The following is a 22888-nucleotide window of genomic DNA, read 5'->3' on the forward strand; positions in this document are numbered from 1 at the left end:
GTGATTAAAAAATAACATTTTAAGTGTCAATATGTTCAATAAGTGTTGAAACCCTGAGTTAGGTTGTTATTTGAAATGTTTACATGATGCTTATTGATAAATCTGTTGAATTGAAGTTTAATTACTGTTCTGCCTTGTGTTTTTACAAGGCTGGTTTTTTTTGTGAGAATTTCGAACATCTGTAAAGTTCTCCTTCTCCATCTTGGACACGCGAGACAATTAAGTATATACTGAAGGTGTATACAAAAAGGCGAGCCAACCAGAACTGTGCTTTGAACTCATCAGAACTGGTAGGAGGATATTTTTCCTTTTGGTTTCGGACAACTACTAGGACATGAATTCGCTGAAACTTAATTTTCCGTATTTTCTTGGATTTTCTTCAAAGGACACTGACTTTGAACTGAACTATTTGAACTATTTAAAGGAACAAACGGTCCTTTGAACCGAATCAATTGATTCATGAATTCAACCCAACTAAGTCATTTAAGTGAATCATGAATTTGGATTACAAACAAAATGAAACAGTGTTACACTTTTACAAGTATTTTATTTATTTATTTGCACTGTAGTATATGAGAACTGATTTTCAGTTTGAGTTGAATGGTTCAATCTGCTAAACCCAGGGACCTGGTAAATACATGTATTGGGATTTATACACAGGCCCACACTGAACATTATACGTGTGTATACACTAAACCCCGTTACACGCTACACTGTCCTGTCTTTGAATCTCCTATGGTTAACGCAGGCTCGTGGTCATTTTCGGCAGGTCGTGTGGTTGCGAATTGCTCACAGTACTGAAATGTGCGCTCAGAAAAAAAAAGAATTTGCTCAGTGCTGAAAAAAATTAGAGGGAACATTGCTTATACTGTAGTATATTAACATACATTTTGCGAATAGAGTAATGAAAAACAAACGTATGTGGGGCGTTTATGTGCGCAGTTTGTGCCCCCTCCGTATATGTGTGCGCGCGCGGGTTTAAGGGCACTCAATAGGGAACATCGGAGAGACGCCTTCCTCAAAGCAAGCGTACATAAAGTCTTTCTGCTCTTGATAGGGCACATATAATAGACAAAATAATCTCAACAGTATTCTTGTTCTAATAAAACATTTCGTTATGTCTTAACTTAAGTGTATGTATAGAGACTAGAGAGTCAAAAACTGTGTCTGTGATGGATTTCTAAATCCACCTGCCACAGTGGCTGGTGGTCAAAAACGTTAACTTCAGGCCCTGGTAAGAAGCCATGTAATATGAGACCACATATATGCATATTTATTATGGTTTGTACATAACATGTCTTTAAATAACTTATAATGTGTTGAATGATAAAAAGACTGCTGCTGACTGTCCAGGAGGAAGCGCCACATTCATGTTATGAGCTTAATGCATCGTCATGGATACTCAAACATTAAAAAACTCACTCTAGTGAGACATTTTAAATATACGCCTGAAAAGGTTAAAAGTAGTAAGTAAAGTCAGGGATGGGAACAGAGAAAAGCACAGTTAAGAGTATGTGAGTGATGTCCACATGAGTGCTATTCTGGTTTTATATCAGTATTTTTGGGATCTCTTTAGTTTAACTAAAACGTAAGTAATTTAATTGTTTCTATGCGTTTTATAGAACACAAGGTGAGCCATGACTACTTCTAATAACCTCTCAAAACATTGCGGGCTAAGAAATAAATACAGATGCAGCAGTGTAAAAAATAAAAAAATGACATTTCTTATTGTGACATTAAGACAAATACCTTTGACCAAATGATGCCTTGAGGCTTGGGCCGTTTACATTCAGTTTTGATTATTCTTGATGGGGTAAGAATGAAGTCAACTGTGAGGTCGTGACCTTCAATAAGTGTCTCTGGAATCTCCATGACCTGAAGGAATGGGGCAGAAACATTATTAATTACTGCATTTAAGTACTGACAATCTTAAGGATTTGGTTTAAAAGTTAAAACTTCTCTTAATGTTTCATTTTATACTTCATATGTTACCAGTTCAGTCTAGCTAAGAGCTGGACAATGCACCAATTTTATACACATACATACAATCAGTGTAAATTGGCCTTTAGAGAGACAGATGATGATATTAAGAAGAATAAAGTTGATCCATTGTCTTATTTTGGTTACAGTATAGTCGATCCCACTTTCTGTAAAAGTGCTACAAATTACATATTTTATCACTTTATTAATAGTCTTAACAGTTTTTAATAGTTTATAATACTTGATATAAAAAGTTTTAATTTATGTGGGTAATTTAAATTGATCTTATCTAAGGTAAGGTAAAGTTAAAACAAATTAAAAACTTAAAAGTAGTTACATTTTTACTCGTATTTACAGCTGCCAGAGCTGGCAAATTTTTAAAGAAAATAAGTTTCATGAGCTGATTGTACACAAAATGTCTATTTCTCTCAAATATTGTTCACAAATCTGCTACCTGTCCCAACTTTTTTTGGAATGTGTAGTAGAGGTCTACACGGGTCCAAAAATTCCTACCCGAACCCGATCAGACCCGTAAATGTGCTACACTGAACCGACCCGGACCCATCTGTTGTTTTGAAAGCTGGACCCGGAACCGACCCGGACCCGTCTATTATTTAAAAGCTGGACCCGGATCCGACGCGGACCCGTCTATTATTTAAAAGCTGGACCCGAACCCGTCCGGGAAGACACAGACCCGACCGGCAAATATTCTTTAGCTAAATGTTATTAATAAGTCAATAAACAAGTAACGTTAGCGAAAATTTAACTTTTTGTCTTACCCATAACGTTAGAAGTTAGTCTTCTCCCTCCTTGTACCTGACTGTGTGTGATGCACAATCCTTATTTCCAAGACAGTTCCATCCATGTTATTCCTCTCTTGACGATTGAAATGTTTAATGCTTATTCCAGCTTTAAAAGTCCACTTTGTTGTGTATCGGGTCAACTTGCTTAATAATGTTTGCCCATTTGGATTATAATAACGATTGCTCGTTCAGTGCCATGGCTGCTTTCATTAGCTTTGCTTCTTTGCTATCATTTCTGTGCTCTTTGAGCAGAGTCGCGAAAACTTTAGATATAACAGCAAGACGGTCAATTTATAATATTATTATAAAAATTATAGAAGTCACGTCAGTGCAAAATGCGCGGTACGGCGGAATAGGTCCCGCCTTCTAAATAAAAGAGCCAATTGTCAAAGGTAAAGTCATTGCGTCTCACTGCAGAAGCTCCTGACTGGTAGCCAGAGAAACATTACAAGAGCGCATGCGTGTTAGCTGCCTGGTTGGAGCAACCAAATATAAACTTTTTAACGCAACTTTAGCGTCATAGAAAAAATGTATGCGACAGTTCATCTAAGTTTTTGTTGCTGGAGAAATATTTTATTTAAATGTGAGTGTGTGTTCTCCGAGTCCGATCGACCTCGGGTATTACCCATAATGTTAAACAGACCCGGACCCGAAGTAATAGATTGAGACCCGACCCGGACCCGGCTGATCATTTAAAATATAGACCCGAACCCGTACGGGTCCCGGGTCGGGTCCCGGGTCTTCGGGTCTCGGGTCTTCCGTGTAGACCTCTAATGTGTAGCTCTCATGAAATCCAAAATGAGCCAATATTTGGCATGACATTTCAAAATGTCTCACTTTCTACATTTGATATGTTATCTATATTCTATTGTGAATAAAATTTAAGTTTATGAGATTAGTAAATTATTCCATTCTTTTTTTACTCACAATTTCTACAGTGTCCCAACTTTTTCTGATTTGGGGTTGTACATTATGAACATGCATAAACATTATAAGCTTACATACTACACAGTGTGATGCATTTTAAAGATTTAAAGTTGTTAAAGGCATCGTAAAACATGTTAACAAGGCACATACCAGCAGCCTACACATACTGTATAGGCACAAAATACCTACACATATAGGTGCATTTCTTGCCTATTAATAAAAAAAAATCACAGCTCTTTGCCTCTAACTCAAAGTGTTTAAATGGCTCAATATGAGCTTTCGGGAACTAACTGAAGAGAACCTGAAGTCCTGTTCGGCACAAATACGTTTCTCACTACACCACTACTAGTAGCCTAGTAGGAACCATGATTTACTTAAAGTAAACATAACGTCACTAACTAACTAACTAACTAACATTACTACTAACCTGACAGTCATGAACGATGGTGATGACCACACTGGATTCGCATACAGCTCCTATGCATGCCATCATAGCATATTCCATGTCTGCAAAACCCTCGCCTTTTCCAATTCTGTAACCTAATGATATTGCACAACATTACTGTCCTTTTACTGAATACATACTAATATATATATATATATATATATATATATAAAACTAAATTCAAAATAGTAAAATCATGAGTAATATTTCAGTCAAATGACTCTAAACTTGAACAGTAGTGTAATGGTATTCTTTGCATTGATCAATTCATGGTACAGAACAATTCTAAGACACACAATAATTACAATTCTGACAAGCTTTATTAAGACAAACTAAAGTAAACTGTGAGTTTGTACCTTTCTCAGATACAGCAACAGATCCAACTACAACAAGATCCACGTGAACATTGTCATTTAATCCAACAGGAACACTGAACTCTTTTACACCCTTAAATCACAGAGAATATTTTAATTGAAACCTCAACAAATAAATAACATGCTTGACATCCATAAATCATGTTACTTCAGAAAAAGCATGCATGTGTATGATGGACTTACCCGAGATGTTGAACAAACACGCAGTTGTTGATTGGTTGCACCTTTCGGACTAACAATCTTATTGAACAATCCAGTTTTAAGACGAGGTGTTGGAACAAGCAATGTTTTTCCTACCTGTATTTCAATATCAACATGAATTATTATCATTTTTTTTGTCATAACCTAGCTTTAATAATTTAAGGGTGCCAAAGAATGCATTGATACAATATTTTTTATTGTTTTCTGATATTTACATAGAAGGTATGTGACTTTATTAAGTGCAAAAATGATCCAGAGACCTAGGATTTGTCACCAGAATGAAATGGTTAATTATTTCCTTATTTGAAAGGATTATGAATAATAATGTTAAGCTCTGCTTTAATTGGCTGTATCTTAAAGTGGCTCATTTCAGTAGCTCTCTGTGTGTGTAAACAGACCTTATGTTTTTTAAGTATGGACCTGCAAAACGTAACTGTAACATCAATAGTAGAACTTTAGCCTAAACGCTAGCATATAGCTTTAACTATCATATAGCATTAACTAGCATATAGCGCTAACTCGGCAGTCACGTTTAACCTCAATTGACATCAATCTAAACCAGTGGTTCTCAATTCCAGTCCTTGGCCTCCCCCTCCCAGAAAATTTTATATGTCTCCATATATAAAACACCTGATTCAGTTTATCAACTTGTTAGTGTGTTAATTAAGGAGCCTGATGAGTGAAATCAGGTGTTTCATACAAGAAGACATCTAAAACATTCTGGGGGGGGGGACTGGAATTGGGAACCACTGATCTAAACAATATACCTGCAGAGCAGCTAACCGAATCCCCTCGAGTGGTTTATCAGGATCCACCTTAATCACAGTGCTTTTGGTGAAGAGCTCTAAGTGTGTCACCTGACCACAAGCCTCCAGAGCACCCTACAGAAAAGGTTAAGACTAGATTAGATCTTAAAGACTTACATGTAAAGCAATGAAGCGGGCCTGTCCCTGAGGCCTGTCCGGATTCACTTTGACCACTCTGCTGGATCTGAACTTGTGCAGATCATTAAGTCTGTTACAAGCAAGTGTTGCACCCTAAACATATAGTCCAAAACACTGCTATTATGGCTTTATCATAACAGAACTGAAAGGAAAACAAAGCAAAAAACAGCAAAATTTCAAGCAAAAATCAGGGCCGATGCGTAACATTTTTTTCTGTTAAAAATAAACAGTTTTAAGTAGATAAAAGCAGTGTCCAAAACAGATTGTCTGCAAAGTAACAAATTCCGAAGTCTACGATAATGCAAGTTATCATCTTCAACTGAAATCTCTTTTCTTGGACTACAATGAACACAACGATTGTACTAGGCAACAGTATACTTCTGCAGCCTGTTGATGTGGTCTCACTGCACATTAACATAATTCCGCCCGCTTCTGACTCACAGGCTCTAAGTCGTCTATGTTTTGATATTTAAATAATTTACTACTGACTAAACCATGTTTTACCAAACACATGTTTTGAGCAGTGCAGACTAGTACAGCTTGTTTTTGTCGTTATTTTTTTCATTTATTATTATTGTACAATGCAAACACAGAACGTGACTCTATTTACATAACAATGGAAAAACAAAACAAAGACAAATAAGACAAACACACATTAAATCTATTCACTGCCCATACAAATTCAATCTGTCAATATCTGTGTATTAGGTTATTAGGAGTGTATGAGGGTATGTTTGTGTAAAGGATGATTGAGTTATTTAAAGTAATGCATACAGGTTTAGCAATGGATAATTCAATCAGTAGTGAGATTAAAGTGAATTCATTGGGTTGAAAGATGAGGGAGATGACAGAAAGTTGTTGTACCATAGTAGGAGAACTTTTTTATGTTGTATTCATTGTGTGTATATATACACATCACAAACATCTAGCCCATGTTGTGTTGAGGTATTGGGGATGGCCCAAGGGACGGCCCCATCATGACAGTTCCCACACCAGGCCACCGCTCACACGCAAGCCTACCCTATTTTGTTTTGGATGGATGGTGACAAAAGTGTGTGGTGCATTAAAAAAGTTGATGTGCAGTGGAGAACCAGACCTGGGTAGTGGTCAGGTCAACACATGGCACACTTACCCTGTGTCATATTTTGTAATTTTAAGTTGATAATGTCATCCAAGGAATCTACTTGTGTGCCCAGTGGGGAACCAGACCAGAGTAAAGGCCTTGCCAACAAGCATGCCAGACTTACCCTATTTTATATTTTGTTGAAGGTGCAGATGTTAGATTACTAACTATTACACTGAAAAAAAAAATGATTCATTCAATTTACTCAATTTTTTAAGATAAGTGGTTGCAATCAATTTATTTGAGCTACATAAAAAAACAGTAAATTAAAATACAATAAAAAAAATTTGTTTAAATGTAGCTTAAATAAATTAATTGCAACCACTTAGCTTAAAAAAATGAGTAAATGGAATTAATAATTTTTTTCAGTGTACTAACTACTATTGTATAAAAATAATAATAAAAATAAAGGTGTGAGCCAGGAAAAGCGGGGCCAGACTGAGGCTGGGAACACCAGAGGAAAGATTATGGGGAGACGACAAGAAGGCAAGTGCCCCAAACCCAATGCCACACCCATCCACAACCATTAGGCAAAGAACAGCCAAAAGGGAGCCAGGGAAAGAAGGAAGGGGTGAAAATAAATAACATTTCTATATGTTTTAAAAAATAATAATAATAATTGATTGATTGATAATGATAATAAGAAAAAAGTTATAATGTCAATCCCTCATCCTGTAAATGTAGTTGGAGGAGTATTATTTTGGCTGGTCTCAGACATAGAAGATAAGCGGAATTGTGACTGTTGTAAGGTAATACGAGAAGTCCAAGAGGGATGTGTTTCTGGTGTATTATTATTAATAGAATTGGGCAGGTAATGCATTGAGATATAGTCTATTAGCAGGATTTTCCATAATGCAATGTGAATTTTGTTTCTTTTTTTCCAGTTCATGAGGATCGTTTTCTTTGAGATGGTTAGCGCCACCAAAAGTAACTGCCTATTTGCATTGTTAAAGGGACACTTCACCCATTTGCATTAAGCTTTGTATAGTTAGAACCCCAGTCATGTTTTTGAATGGTCATGCATCATTTCCTCAGTTACCGCTGAGACAGGAGAAATACAGATTTCAGTGTTGTGAACTTTTTCCATCATTGAAAGAAGGAAGTCTATTAGTAATTTTGTGGGAACAGGATATAATATACACGATAACAATTTGGATTATTTTATTAGCTTTGAGTGCTCCTCTAGTGTAGTAGATTTAAATGACTTACACATATTACATTGCTAAAAACAACAATTTTATGGTTCAAAAACGTATAGTCTCTCTCTTACTGTGCTCTCACACCGCCACCAGCGAGAGCGTCAAAGTGGCCGGAAGTCATTCATTTTCAATAAGAGCCGGCGGCGATCTCCGGCGAGCAGCGGCGCGGCGCGTCATGTACAGTGTGAGCGTCGAGGAGAGTTGAAATCAGCTCAACTTTATGGTAATGAGCTATGACGCAGTTCGGCGGCAACCAATCGGAAGGCGGAAATGTTCGGCGGCAACCAATCGGAAGGCGGAAACCTCCGCCGGAGAGGAGTTCAGAGAATGCATTCGAGCGTCAGAGCGTCCACTACACCTTTTCTTTAGTGTCGTTTGCAGGGCAGCCAGAGCTTTTATTGACGCTCTCGCCGGTGGCGGTGTGAATGCACAGTTAGTCCATCTCTTCATAAACAGAATTCCAGTCTTGTAATCCCAGGTCATCATTAAATCCATTAATTGCTTCCTGAGTTTGTAATCTTTTACAGCTTATATTACAGTTTTTTATGATGTAACAGATTGGTAAGTTAAGGATATTAAAGGGCTGTTTTTATTGTTTTATACTGTTGTCTGAGGTCTACATATGCAATCGTATGTTTTTTAGATTCAAAACACCAAAAGCAATAAGTAATAGGTTATTTTGTAACCTGATTTTAAGTCTGGCTCAAGAAATGCTCTGTTTCGATGGGAGGGTCGCATTTGAAATTTGGATTAAACGCCCACTGCCATGATTGGATAGCCTCATTTACATTGTCATTTACCAGACGCTTTTGTCCAAAGTGACTTACAAATAAGGGAAACAATAGAAGCAATAATAGCAACACAACAACAGCAATACATACTTGCACTGGAAAAAGTCTCAAGTCCAACACAGTATACATAGCCAAGGGTAGGTTAGTAATTTTTTTTTTTAAGAATATCTGTAGATTTAAAAAGGAAAAAATAGAGAAAGATAGTAAGTCCTATACAAGGAAGTGAGGTAATGGCGGAAGAGATGGGTTTCAAGCAGATTCTTAAAGACAGCTACAGAGTCAGCAGATTGTGTCGCGACCGGCAGATCTTCCACAGTTGTGGAACAGCTCCTGAGAAGGTACGCGCTAATGTTTTTTACCCTTTTTGAGATGGCACCACAAGCCATTGCTTGGTGACAGAGCGCAGGGATCAAGAGGGTACATAAGGCTGTACACTATGTGCAGAAATATTAGGCAAGTGATGATTTTGACGATTGTTAATTGTTTCCCCCTGCTGGCTCTGCTAAACAGTGCAGATGTTAGTTGGGTAACAGGTGCATTCTATTTGTAATCAACCCTCTTATGTGGTGTGGGTATAAAAGATCTGTGGCACCTGAGTCTCGCTCTCTCTATTTTCTATAATATATATATATATTTTTTTTCCCTATGATTGTTTGTGTCAGACTTTATGCATATTTAGTTACCACACGCGCGTGTTTTTTCCCCTAGACGTATGTTGTTTAATGTTTTTTTTGTGTTGACAATAAATTGGTTTATTGTTTGAATCACTTGTTGTTCTCCTCTTTTATGTTGCGGTTTATGAGCCAGCCGTAACATAAAAATGGGGTCTTGTCCCGGATTTTGAGCGTTTTTGTTTGAGGGAGTATTTTTATTGTCTCTTCAGGATTTCCTGAGAATCGGCTTGCACTCCGGTTAGTTAGAGTGTTTCAGCTGGGCTGCCTGTGCGCGGTCCTTCCGTCGGAACGCTGTTTGTTGTTTTGTTGATTTCTTTCTATTTTGTTTGGAGTTTTTGGAAGGAAATCCTGGGTGGGGGTACGCTTCTCGCGCAGCTGAACTCATTTGGGGAACGGCTGTTACGAAGTTTAGCGTTTCAAGTTGCCTCGAGCCCGGCAGTCCTTTGAAGACGTGTTGGTACTATGTGCTAGTTATGCCATTGTAGGAAATAGGTGTACGTTTGTGTAGACCGGTTAAAACATTGGTTTTGTTTACACGGAAGTCTTGTGTTAGGGACAACAGTAGGTTATATGATTATCGGGGTGAAATCAGTGTTGTAGCCTATTGAGTATTGTATGACACGAGAGTGTTTACTATTTGTAAATTAACACTGCATCGCGGGATGATGCACGTCATACAAAAATTACTGGTGTAAATCGGTTTTGATTTTGTGTTCACTTTAAAACACTGGAATTGTGGTATTGAAACAGACTTTATGGTCTGTGGAGAATAATTTGAATAATAAAACTAATGAATTTGGGTTTGTTTATTCATCTTATGTGTTCTAGTGTTATTATAGTGGATTATTTAGCTAGGCTGTATGAAAGATTATGTCAATAGGGGTAATATTGAATAATCATTTAAGTCTAGGATGTTTTCAGGCACTTCATATTTTAGGAAGGTTTATTATGATTATTTGGATTTATTGTGGTCAATTTATTAACTAATCTTCATTGTGTGAATTTTTAAATACTGGTCCAAAATGACGTCCAACGAGGAATTGAATGTAGAATTTTCTGAAAGGTTTCTAGATAGGTGCACCAAAGAACAACTTCTAGAACTTGCAGAGAGTTATGCTATTGTTTTGACTAGTAATGATAAGAAGCGCAAGGAAGATTTGTTAAAGGCTGTTAAAAGCCAGTTGATAATTAAAGGAGTTCTTGTTATAGGAGATGAGAGGAGTTGTGGTAAGGTATTGTCTCCAAGTGTAGAGAGCGATTTAATGTCAAGAGAAAAACAAACACAGTTTGAAACTGGGAGACTATCGTTTGAAGATACTCATGTATTGCAAGAGAGAGAATGGGAAAAACGTGTTCAGTTTAAAAAATTGGAGCTTGAACAGGAGCGTGAGCGTGCTCAGTTTGAGTTGAAAAAATTAGAGTATGCACGTGAGAGTGAACGTGAACAGAGGCAGTATGAGATGAAAATGCTAGAGCTTGAACTGGAAGTTAAAAAAGCTGAAGCTTCTAAGTCCGTTCCGGTAGGGCAGACTTCTTTTGATGTTGGTCGAAACATTAAGATGGTTCCTCCATTTTGTGAACGTGATGTAGACAAGTATTTTGCCCATTTCGAAAGAGTTGCTGTTTCTCTAAAATGGCCAGAAAATGTCTGGACTTTACTTTTGCAGTGTGTTTTGACAGGGAAGGCTCAGGAGGTGTTTGCTTCTCTTTCCGAAGAAGAAAGTGTAGATTTTAAACAGGTAAAAATCGCCATTTTGAGAGCATATGAATTAGTGCCTGAGGCTTATCGACAACGATTTCGGGGTTACAAAAAACTTGAAAAACAAACTTATGTTGAATTCGCTCGGGAAAAGGAAATGATGTTTACAAGATGGTGTCATTCTCAGAAGGTAGAAACCTTGAACCAGTTGAGGGAGTTAATTCTTGTAGAAGAGTTTAAAAACTGTGTACCAGGTGTAAGAGCCACATAGGAATAATTTCATTTAAAATAATAATTTAGTAAAATTAATAAGAAAATATTTCATTAAAATTCATAAGATCTTTTTGCTTTAAAATGCATATTTAGTAATGTTTAAATCTGATAACATTTAGTTATTTTGAGCTTCCAGTCAGATCGCACTACGTCATAACGCATGCGATTGAATGTGTTCAGTTAGTTTGAAGTTAGATATGATGGAAGCAACACAGTTTTTTGACCGTGCGTACCATGTCTACTATGTAACAGCTTTTATTTATGTTTTGGAAGTAAACATTTAAAACGAAGATCGTGGTTTGTTCGTGTTTCAAATACTGGTTAAATTTGACTGACTTCAAAAGGTGGTACAGAAGAATAAGAAGCAAATAGGTGCCATTACATAGTCAAAAAACTTGCTAATCAGAGATCGACGCTGGATTACCTGGATAAAGGAGTACGTTGCTAGCTTGTTGTTGGATAAGGAGACAGCGGATTGGACTTTTTCGCCACAAACAAGTGTCAACGAGTTGATGCCAGCTTACACGCGTCGGATCGATACCAATCGGCAGTTTCACCGCTGTCTGTTCGGCTTGCCTCAGCTTCGTTAGCTAACGGCTAGTCAACGGAGAAGTAACGCTGCACGCTGAAGTGGGGACTTTTTTCTTAAAAATACGTGAGACGCACAAGAAAATAATGAGTGACTTTGGAAGAGAAAAAAGGTATGACAACCTTTCCCTGTAAAACGTATGCTCATAGCAAGCTCAGTTCAGTCAATGTGGAGTTATGGCGATCTTTTAGAAGTTGTTTTGCACTCGGTTAATTGAAGAAAGTGTTTGAAACGTTTGCATACGACTAAAGCGTTAACTCTGCTATTTGTACGATGGCTGAAGGAAATGAACAAAGATGTTTTGAGGATACAATGGAAAAGGGAAGGTCACATAAGATGACAGAGAAGGCTTTAGAAGAGAGATTGCAGAGGTTCATTGCATTGAGAAGAAGAACATTAGGAATTCTGACAAGCAAAAGAAAGGAGTTGGAAACAATGATGAGTGATGCTCAAAATTTACAAAGGGTGAAATACATGATGGAAAATGATTTTGCAACATTACTAAATGAGTTTAAACGGCTCAACAACGAAGTTGCTAATCTTTTGAGTGAAAATGAAAAAATGGATGATCAAGAGATCTGGTTTGAACCTAAAATGGCAGCAATAAGAGGATTTATGAAAAAGACAAAAAATTGGATTGCAGCTGAGCATGAACTCAGCCAGCCAGTGGAAAAGGTGCTGCAAAAAGAACCAAATGTGGTTGACTATCTGCAAGAAACTGTTAAACCAAATGACAGTGTTTCACAGGTAGGGGTCAGTGATGTCACACATTCCAGTCTGCGTAGATCACAAATAAGTCGCACCTCAGCTGTGTCACGAGTATCGTCAGCAAGAGCTAGACAGGAAGCGGAGCATGCAGCCCTGCTCGAACGTGCTGCAGCACTAAAAAAAATGCAACAGCTTGAGTTTGAGGCAGCTAAAATCAAAGCTGAAAAGGAAGAGTTAGTGCTGGAAACTGCGTTAGCTGAGAGTAAAGCAAAATTAAGGGTGCTTAAGGAATATGAAAGATCTGAAGATGGTTTAAGTAGTTACGCGGCAGTGCAAAAGCCTCAAGATGGACATGTGATGGAAAGAGCTAGCATTTTGCTTCCACAGCAAGCTAATACGGGCACTCATGTTCAATCACATACACAGCACTCTCAAATACAACAACAATCTCAAACAGTCTTCAATTATGTGTCTAATGCTCAATCTAACAAAGGTGACGACATAATAGCGGTTATGCAAAAACAGAATGTAATCACTGAGCTACTAGTAAAACAACAGCAGCTATCTCATCTTCCATCCAAGGACATTCCTGTGTTCAAGGGTGATGCCCTACAATACAAATCTTTCATGAGGGCGTTTGAACACGCAATAGAGCAGAAAACCAGCAATGATCAAGACAAACTGTACTTTTTGGAACAATTTACGGCCGGTGAACCTCAAGAGCTTGTTCGCAGCTGTGCTCATATGACGCCAAACAAAGGCTACTGCGAGGCGAAGCGACTACTTCATAAGCACTATGGGGATGAACTACGGATTGCCAGCGCGTACATTGACAAAGCACTCAAATGGCCTCAAGTAAAATCTGATGATGGGAAAGCATTAAGCGCCTATGCAATGTTTTTGATTGGATGTCGCAATACTATGGAAGACATTGAATTCCTGGAGGAGATGGATAACCCAACCAATTTAAGGACAGTGGTGTCTAAGCTACCATACAAATTGAAAGAACGTTGGCGTGCTGAAGCTTATGACATAAAAGAGCGAAGAGGTGGGAGAGCAAGGTTTGCTGATTTGGTAAATTACATAGACCGCCAAGCTAGAATAGCGATGGATCCCCTCTTTGGTAATATCTCAGACAGCCGTCCAATCTCAAGTGGAAAGATTGAACAAAAAGAAAAATATCATGGAAGGAAAGAGGTCCGTGGAAGCAGTTTCGCAACAAATGTTTTCACCGAAGGCAAAGGGCCTCAAGAAACGCATGGTAAGCCAGCAAATATCAGTAAACCTGTGAGTGCCTTTGAGAAGCCGTGTTTGTACTGCCAGCAATCACATACCCTTGCCTCATGCAGCAAAATCAAACAACAACCACATAAGGAGCGCGTGGATTTCTTAAAACTGAAGGGCTTGTGTTTTGGATGCTTAGTTCCAGGTCATCTTAGCAAATTCTGCAAAAGAAGAATTGAGTGTAAAGAGTGTGCTTTAAAGCATCCAGACATTCTGCACATAATAAAGGAAAAGGAAGAAGGTTCTGTCTTACCTGAAAAGAAAGATGCTCGACATGGAAGTGAAGTATCTTGTGCTCAAGTTTCTATTTTACAAGAATCCTGTAGCCTCACGGGGGCCGGAGAAGCGGAATGTGTGCTGTCAATAGTACCGGTAAAGATCAAATCAAAAAGGAGTGACAAGTGTATTGAAACGTACGCCTTTCTGGACCCGGGAAGCACAGCAACGTTCTGCACAGAAGACCTGCAAAAGAAACTAAACGTGAAAGGGAAACCAACACGAATACTGCTTAGCACTATGGGTGAAGACAAACCTGGAGGACAAAAGCTCATGAACAGTTTCGTCATATCAGACTTGGAAGTGTGCGGGCTGGAGGACACCAAGTTCATTGAGCTTCCAAAGGTGTTTACTCATAGCAACATACCTGTTCATATCGAAAACATACCTAAAAGGTCAGATATCCAGAAGTGGCCTTATTTAAATGAAGTACGCTTGCCAGAGATAAAAGCGGATGTAGGCCTGCTTATTGGAGCTAACTGTTCAAGAGCAATGGAACCATGGCATGTTATTAATGCAAAGGATGGAGGCCCTTATGCTGTGAAGACTGCCATAGGCTGGGTTGTGAACGGACCTGTAAGAAAGGAACTGAATGATGCAATGAATGAAACACCTACCTTTTCTGTAAACAGAATTTCTGTGATGGAGATTGAGAAACTACTGGTCCAACAGTATAACACTGACTTTCCAGAGCGTTACTATGATGATCGAATGGAGATGTCTTGTGAAGACAAACAATTTTTGCAGTCTGTACAGAAAACCACACTTTTTGAGAACGGACATTACAGCATTGGACTGCCATTAAGGAATGAGAAGCTCCAAATGCCTAATAACCGTTGTGTGGCAGAACAGCGCATAGCTTGTTTGCTTAGAAAATTCAAGAAGAATCCTGAATTTTTTGAAGAATACAAAAGCTTCATGGAGACCATCATTGACAAAGGCTACGCTGTCCAAGTTCCAGTCCAACAGCTGAAACGTGATGACAACAGGCTGTTTTACATACCACATCACGGGGTGTATCACCCAAAGAAAAATAAGTTGCGGGTGGTCTTCGACTGCACAGCTTCGTTTCAAGAGAGGTCTCTAAATAGTGAACTGCTCCAAGGACCTGACCTGACCAACACGTTAATTGGTGTGCTTTTAAGATTTCGTGAGGAGCCAGTAGCTATAATGGCGGACATCGAGTCGATGTTTTACCAGGTCAAGGTGCCGGAACGTGACGCAGACCTACTCCGTTTTCTTTGGTGGCCCAATGGCAAGTTGAACGAGCCTATGAAGGAATTTCGAATGACTGTGCACCTCTTCGGAGCCACTTCTTCACCAAGTGTTGCCTCATATGCACTAAAAAGAACTGCTGAAGATCACAAGGCTGATGTATCTCCAGAAGCTGTTCAGACAGTTCTGCGCAACTTCTACGTAGATGACTGTTTGAAAAGTGTAGCTAAAGAAGAAGATGCGGTGACCCTGGCTAGAGATCTTCGTACCCTGTGTGCCAGTGGAGGCTTCACTCTAACAAAGTGGGTGAGCAATAGCAGGAAGGTGTTAATGACAATCCCTGAAGTGCATAGAGCCAGTGAAGTGAAGGACTTGGATCTAAGACATGACGCTTTGACAGTCGAGAGGACCCTCGGTGTACAGTGGGACACTGAAACCGATACTTTCACCTACAGTATGAAGCTGCAAGACAAGCCAATGACCAGAAGAGGAATTTTATCAGTCGTGAATTCCATCTACGACCCCCTTGGCTTTCTGGCTCCAGTCATCTTGCCCGCTAAACTCCTGTTGAAAGATCTTTGTAAAGAACAATACGGATGGGATGAGAACATTGGTGGAAAACACGCTGAAGTTTGGAAAAGATGGATCGAAGATGTCAGTCATCTCTCTACCTTCCATGTGAGCAGGTGTTTGAAGCCTAAAGATTTTGGTTGCACTGCAGTAGCACAGTTACATCATTTTTCAGATGCTTCTGAGTCTGCATACGGCACTGTGTCCTATCTGCTGTTAGAGAATAGCCAAGGTGAGAAACGATGTGCATTCCTCATGGGGAAGGCAAGAGTGGCTCCACTCAAACTGGTCACTATTCCCAGACTCGAGTTGACCGCAGCAGTTGTCGCTGTTAAAATGGATAAGATGTTACATCAAGAGCTTCAAGTTCCATTGCAACAATCTATTTTTTGGACAGACAGTACTACTGTGCTCAGATATATTGACAGTGACTCTGCTCGTTTCAAAACTTTCGTTGCAAACAGAATCTCGTTGATCCGAGAAGCAACCAAGCCATCAAAGTGGAAGTATGTCAGAACAACAGAAAATCCTGCAGATCAAGCCAGTAGGGGCCTGAAAGCTAAAAGCTTGATGCAAGGAGGAACATGGATCAATGGGCCGGCCTTCTTGCTGGACAAGGAACGTGACTGGCCGGAACAACTTGTGCAAAGGAAGGAAAGCCTTCAAAATGATCCGGAAGTCAAGAAAGGAGCTACAGTCAACATGATTAATGTCAAGGAAAACATGAATCCAATTGACAAACTAATCAGCTATTACTCAGACTGGCATAAACTAAAAAGAGCATTTGCCTGGATTTTAAAGGTGAAGGAAAATCTGTGGAAACTGAAAGAGGAAAGAAAGGAAATATCAAGAAAGATCAGGGAAACTGAAAAGGACCCTGAAAAGGAAAGATCAAAATTGGAACAACAAATGAAGAAATTCAAAGCAACAAAAAATAAATCACTTACTTTGGATGATCTGATTGTCGCAGAATCTGAAATAATCAAATTCAGTCAAAGACAGCAGTTTGGAGAAGAAATCAAAGTGCTGGAGAAAGGTAAACAGCTCAGTCATAGCAGTCAACTGTTCAAATTGGATCCGATTCTTCAAGATGACACGTTAAGGGTTGGTGGAAGACTCAACAAGTCTGCCATGCCAGAAAACGCTAAACGTCCAGTAATTATTTCAAAGCACAGTAAAGTTGCAACATTTATTTTGAGAGACATACACCAAAGAACAGGACACTGTGGGCGCAGCTATGTCTTAGCACAACTGAGATGCAGATACTGGATCCCACAAGCCAATTCTGCAATTCGAAAGATAATCAACAAATGTACAGTGTGCCGCAGGATTAATGGAAAGGTTGGTGAGCAAAAGATGGCAAACCTGCCTGAAGATAGGCTCTTGCCAGATAAGCCTCCTTTCACAAATTCCGGTGTTGATTTTTTTGGGCCGTTTGATGTCAAGCGGGGCCGAAATACAGTCAAAAGGTACGGTGTGATGTTCACTTGTCTCACTCTCAGAGCGGTGCACATTGAAGTTGCAGATAGCCTCGACACAGACTCCTGTATTAATGCAATTCGTCGCTTTATGTGCAGGAGAGGTCAAGTTACCATCATGCGTTCTGACAATGGCACAAATTTTGTGGCCGCTGAAAGAGAGTTGAGAGAAGCCATTCAACAGCTGGATAATGACAAGATTGAAAAGGCCTTGCAACCAAAGGGAATAAAGTGGATATTCAATAGCCCAGCTGCTTCGCACCAAGGCGGGATTTGGGAAAGACAAATTCGGACTGTGCGAAAAATCTTAAATTCCCTTTTGAAAGAGCAAGCAGTGAACGATGATTGTCTTCTGACAATAATGTGTGAGGTTGAAAGCATCATCAACGGTAGGCCACTTACAACTATGTCAGATGACGTGAATGACGTAGAACCTCTAACACCCAATCATTTACTGCTGTTGAAATCTCAACCCAAAATGCCTCCAGGGATTTTCAGCAAAGATGACATGTACACAAGAAAGAGATGGAAGCAAGTTCAATATCTTGTGGATTTATTTTGGACTAGATGGACCCGTGAATACCTTCCACTTCTTCAAGAGCGCCAGAAATGGCTAAAGCCAAAAAGAAACTTCATGACGGGAGATGTTGTGTTACTAGTGGATAGCTCTTCCCCACGAAACTCCTGGCTCATGGGAAGGGTAGTTGAAACGTTGCCAGACTCCAATGGAATAGTGCGAAGAGTGAGGATAAAGACCAAGACCAACACTCTGGAAAGGCCTATTAACAAACTGTGCTTGTTGGAAGAGGCGACGTCAGAAGAGTGAAGAAAGTAGAAACCAGTTGATAATTTATGGAAAAAAAAGTTTGGCTCTTTGTGTTTAAGTTTATAATTGCTTAGTCCTCTTGCCTAACCAATTAGGGGCCGGGTAATGTAAGAGCCACATAGGAATAATTTCATTTAAAATAATAATTTAGTAAAATTAATAAGAAAATATTTCATTAAAATTCATAAGATCTTTTTGCTTTAAAATGCATATTTAGTAATGTTTAAATCTGATAACATTTAGTTATTTTGAGCTTCCAGTCAGATCGCACTACGTCATAACGCATGCGATTGAATGTGTTCAGTTAGTTTGAAGTTAGATATGATGGAAGCAACACAGTTTTTTGACCGTGCGTACCATGTCTACTATGTAACAGCTTTTATTTATGTTTTGGAAGTAAACATTTAAAACGAAGATCGTGGTTTGTTCGTGTTTCAAATACTGGTTAAATTTGACTGACTTCAAAAGGTGGTACAGAAGAATAAGAAGCAAATAGGTGCCATTACACCAGGGTCGGTATCTACCTATTTGAATGAACAAAAGGCCTTGACCTTAGCAAATGCAGCTGTGTTAGCTGATGAATTTGTTCTGACTCACAGAGTTTCTTTTCCTGATAGAGCATCAAGTGATCAGAATAAAAAGTTATTTCGAAATCGGTGGACACCTCCAGTAGTTACATCAGGTACGGTGGCAAGTGTACCCCCTGTGAATTTGAATGTTCCATCTGATAAAAAAGGTAGGGTGGTCTGCTTTTATTGTCATAAAGTAGGACATAAAATCTCTGAATGTAACGCTTTAAAGAAGTCAGCTAAGCCAGTTGGATTAGTTGGGCTTGAACCACTGAAGATTTGTGCATATGAACAGAATTCTGCGGGTCAACTCAGGTTAACGTTGGGGATCATTATAGAGAGTATGCTCCATTTATCACTACTGGTTTTGTGTCTCTGCCAGGACAAGAGGAAAAAGTTTCTGTGCAAATTCTGAGAGACACTGGAGCGGCTCAGTCCTTTTTGTTAGAGGGAATTCTTCCACTCTCATGTCAGACAGCAACAGGGAAGGATGTGTTGATTAGGGGGATAGAAATGACTTTCTTAAAAGTTCCCTTACATAAGATACATCTTTCTTCTGATCTTGTAACTGGTGAGGTGATTGTTGGAGTATGATCTTCTCTCCCTGTGCCAGGGGTTACTTTTATACTGGGGAATGATCTTGCTCAGAGAAATGTTTGGGGAACATTAAAACTTGTACCATCTACTGTTGTAGTCTCCAAGCCTGTGTTTACAGATATTCCTGATGAGTGTGGGAAAAAGTTTCCCCATGTGTTTCCTACCTGTGCTGTTACCCGAGCTAGAGGAAAACAACTAAAAGCCAACCAACTGTGTGAAGGTGAAGTTTCTTTAAATCCCGACTGTGAGGTAACCTTAGAGAAAACTTTACCTGTTTGTTCTGAGAATTATGCTGAGGAAAGTGATTTACCCTCTAAGGAAGTTGGTAGTGAGACAGGTGAAGATGTATCACTTAGCATGACCTTAACTGATAACATCATTCAGGATTCATCTGATTACTTTTCTGAGAAACATGTTTCTCAGGAGGATGGGATATCAGAACAATTTTTGTCTTCTCTTTTAAACGTCTCTCGAGGACTTGATTCAAGAACAGTTAGCTGATGCAACTCTTAAATCTTTGTTTTCAATTGTTTGTCCTGAAGGAGATATTGAGACTTCGTTACCTTCCTGCTACTTTTTAAAAGAGGGGTTGTTGCTTAGACGGTGGGTCAGTGAAACTGAACCAATTACCAAATCTTATATTCAAGTGGTAGTTCCTCTTAAATTTAGACAATCTGTGATCAGGTTAGCTCATGATGGAGTGGCTGGACATATGGGTGTGCGGAAAACGTATGATCGACTGCAGCGAAAATTCTTTTGGTCTAAATTAAAAAGAGATGTGTCCAAGTTTATTCGAACTTGTCATGTGTGCCAACTCACTGGTAAGCCAAACCAGAAAATCCCTGTGGCTCCTCTCCAACCTATTCCAGCAATATCAAAGCCATTTGAATATCTGCTTGTTGATTGCGTAGGTCCCTTACCTAGATCAAAGACAGGTCATCAGTACTTACTTACAGTTATGTGTTTATCTACTCGATATCCAGCTGTGTATCCTGTTAGGTCCATCACTACAAAGTCTATTCTCAGAGCTTTAACTGATTTTATGTCAACGTTTGGCATTCCTAGAACTATCCAGTCTGACCAGGGCTCTAATTTTATGAGTCACCAGTTTGCTAAAGCTTTGCGACAGTTAAAAATCAGCCATAACATTTCCAGTGCATACCACCCTCAGAGTGCAGGAGCCCTAGAAAGATTTCATCAGACCCTGAAGTCATTGCTGCGGTCATATTGTGTGGATCTTGGCTCTGATTGGGAGGAGGGGTTGCCTTGGCTGCTTATGGGTGTTAGAGAAGTTATTCAGGAGAGTACTGGATTTAGTCCCAATGACTTGGTCTTCGGACATGAAGTTCGTGGTCCTACTGCAGTTCTTGCTGATAACTGGATCCCCATTGAACCCTCTAAAAATGTTCTTGATTACGTAAGTGGGTTTCGATATCGGCTGTATGAAGCTCGTGCAATTGCCCAAAGGAAGCTGGGAAAGTCGCAAAGAAAGATGGAAAGGTTATTTAATAAGCAAGCCTTGTCTCGAAAGTTTAAGGTTGGAGACCAAGTATTAGCTTTGTTGCCTCTTGTAAATAACCCTTTTCAAGCCCGTTTTGCAGGTCCTTATCCTGTTTTAAAATGCTTCTCTGGACAGAATTATCTGTTAAAAACACCAGAACGACGTAAGGGAGTACAGGTTTGCCACATAAATCTTTTAAAGCCTTATTTTCCTCTTGCATCTTCTGTTGGTTTAGTAACCACTGTGTTTGATTCCTCACATTTGAGTGAAAAGGGAACCTCCTCTTTAAACGGCTTGTCCCTGGATTGTATTGGAGATGACTACATCAATCTTCCTTCTCGAGGTATTATTGAGGGACGATTAGATAACTCGGAGATGTACGCAAACTTGATCCATCATTTACCCCATCTCTCTGAGTCTGAGAAAAGTGACATTCTTCAGTTAGTGGAGTCTTTTCCTAACCTGTTTTCTGATGTGCCTAGTTGCACTACCATTATTGAACACGACATTGATGTGGGTAGTGCTTTACCAATCAAGCAGCATGCATATAGGGTAAATCCTATGAAGCGTGAATTGTTAAAAAAGGAGGTTGTTTACTTATTGAAGAACAACTTGGCTGAGCCCAGTTTTAGTGCTTGGAGTTCCCCCTGTCTTCTCGTAAATAAGCCTGATGGATCTTACAGGTTTTGTACAGACTATCGTAAGTTGAATTCCATCACTAAGCCTGATTGTTATCCTTTACCCCGCATAGATGATTGTGTGGACCGAGTGGGTTGTGCCAAGTTTGTGAGCAAATTTGATCTTTTAAAGGGGTACTGGCAGGTCCCATTGACTTCTAGGGCAAGGGAACTTTCTGCATTTGTAACACCTGACGACTTCCTCCAATACCGTGTTATGCCATTCGGCGTTCGAAATGCTCCAGCCACTTTCCAGCGCCTTGTTAACAAGGTGTTGTCTGGATTAGCTGGTTGTGAGGCTTATTTGGATGATGTGGTCTTGTTTAGCTCATCCTGGGCAGACCACTTAGTCCAGATAAGGGAGTTTTTTGTTCGTTTGACAGAGGCCTCTTTAACTTTAAATCTGGCAAAATGTGAATTTGGAAAAGCTACTGTCACTTATTTAGGTAAGATTGTGGGAAATGGACAGGTTCGTCCAATTGATGCAAAAATTGAGGCTATCTGTGCTTTTCCAGTACCTACAAATCGCAGAGAATTGCGTAGGTTTCTGGGAATGTCTGGGTATTATCGCGGGTTCTGCCCAAATTTTGCATCTATTGTGTCACCCTTGACCGACCTTATAAGTACTAAAGTACCTTTTGAGTGGACCACTTTTGCTCAGCAGGCATTTGATGGAGCTAAAGCTCTGTTGGCTTGTGCCCCCGTGCTTGTTGCACCAGATTTTTCTCAGCCTTTTTGTTTGGCTGTAGATGCAAGTGATACGGGAGCTGGAGCTGTTCTCTTACAGAGGAGTCAAGATGGAGTAGAGCATCCAATCTGTTACTTTTCAAAAAAATTTAATGTTCATCAGAGAGTTTACTCCGTTGTTGAAAAAGAGGCACTTGCCCTTGTCCTAGCTATTCAACATTTTGAAGTTTATTTGGGGTCTTCTGCCAGTCCCATTGTGGTCTATACAGACCATAATCCTTTGGTGTTTTTACATCGAATGAAAAATCACAACCAGAGGATAATGAGATGGTGTCTCATTTTACAACCATTTTCCCTTGACATTAAACATATTCGAGGCAGCGAAAATGTCATTGCAGATGCCTTATCTCGAGTGTGAGATTGTATGTTTTGTTGTGTTCCCTATTTCCTTCTCTTCTCTTTCTATCCTGCTTCCTAG

General features: G+C 39.4%; 2 protein-coding genes across 4 annotated transcripts in view; one reads left to right on the forward strand and one right to left on the reverse strand.

Annotated features, from left to right (window-relative positions):
- mthfsd (methenyltetrahydrofolate synthetase domain containing) overlaps positions 1-22888 on the reverse strand; it is a 112643-nt gene that overhangs the window by 19729 nt on the left and 70026 nt on the right. The window contains exons 3-7 of one of the 3 annotated variants that reach the window (XM_065269983.2): positions 5498-5611; positions 4713-4826; positions 4512-4602; positions 4138-4250; positions 1750-1875 (exon numbers count right to left, since the gene is read on the reverse strand). In XM_065269983.2, the coding sequence (XP_065126055.1) occupies positions 1750-1875; positions 4138-4250; positions 4512-4602; positions 4713-4826; positions 5498-5611 (558 nt within the window). Of the gene's footprint in view, positions 1-1749; positions 1876-4137; positions 4251-4511; positions 4603-4712; positions 4827-5497; positions 5612-5653; positions 5768-22888 lie in introns of all 3 variants that reach the window. The other 2 variants (XM_065269984.2, XM_065269985.2) reach the window with 2 other exon arrangements.
- LOC141282548 (uncharacterized) lies at positions 7361-19496 on the forward strand. The gene is made up of 2 exons (XM_073815715.1): positions 7361-11414; positions 18891-19496. Exons 1-2 carry the CDS (start codon positions 10484-10486, stop codon positions 19361-19363), a joined length of 1404 nt encoding a protein of 467 aa, XP_073671816.1. The 5' UTR covers positions 7361-10483; the 3' UTR covers positions 19364-19496.

Source organism: Paramisgurnus dabryanus, chromosome 9 (assembly GCF_030506205.2).
Source record: "Paramisgurnus dabryanus chromosome 9, PD_genome_1.1, whole genome shotgun sequence".
NCBI classification, from domain to species: Eukaryota; Metazoa; Chordata; class Actinopteri; order Cypriniformes; family Cobitidae; genus Paramisgurnus; species Paramisgurnus dabryanus.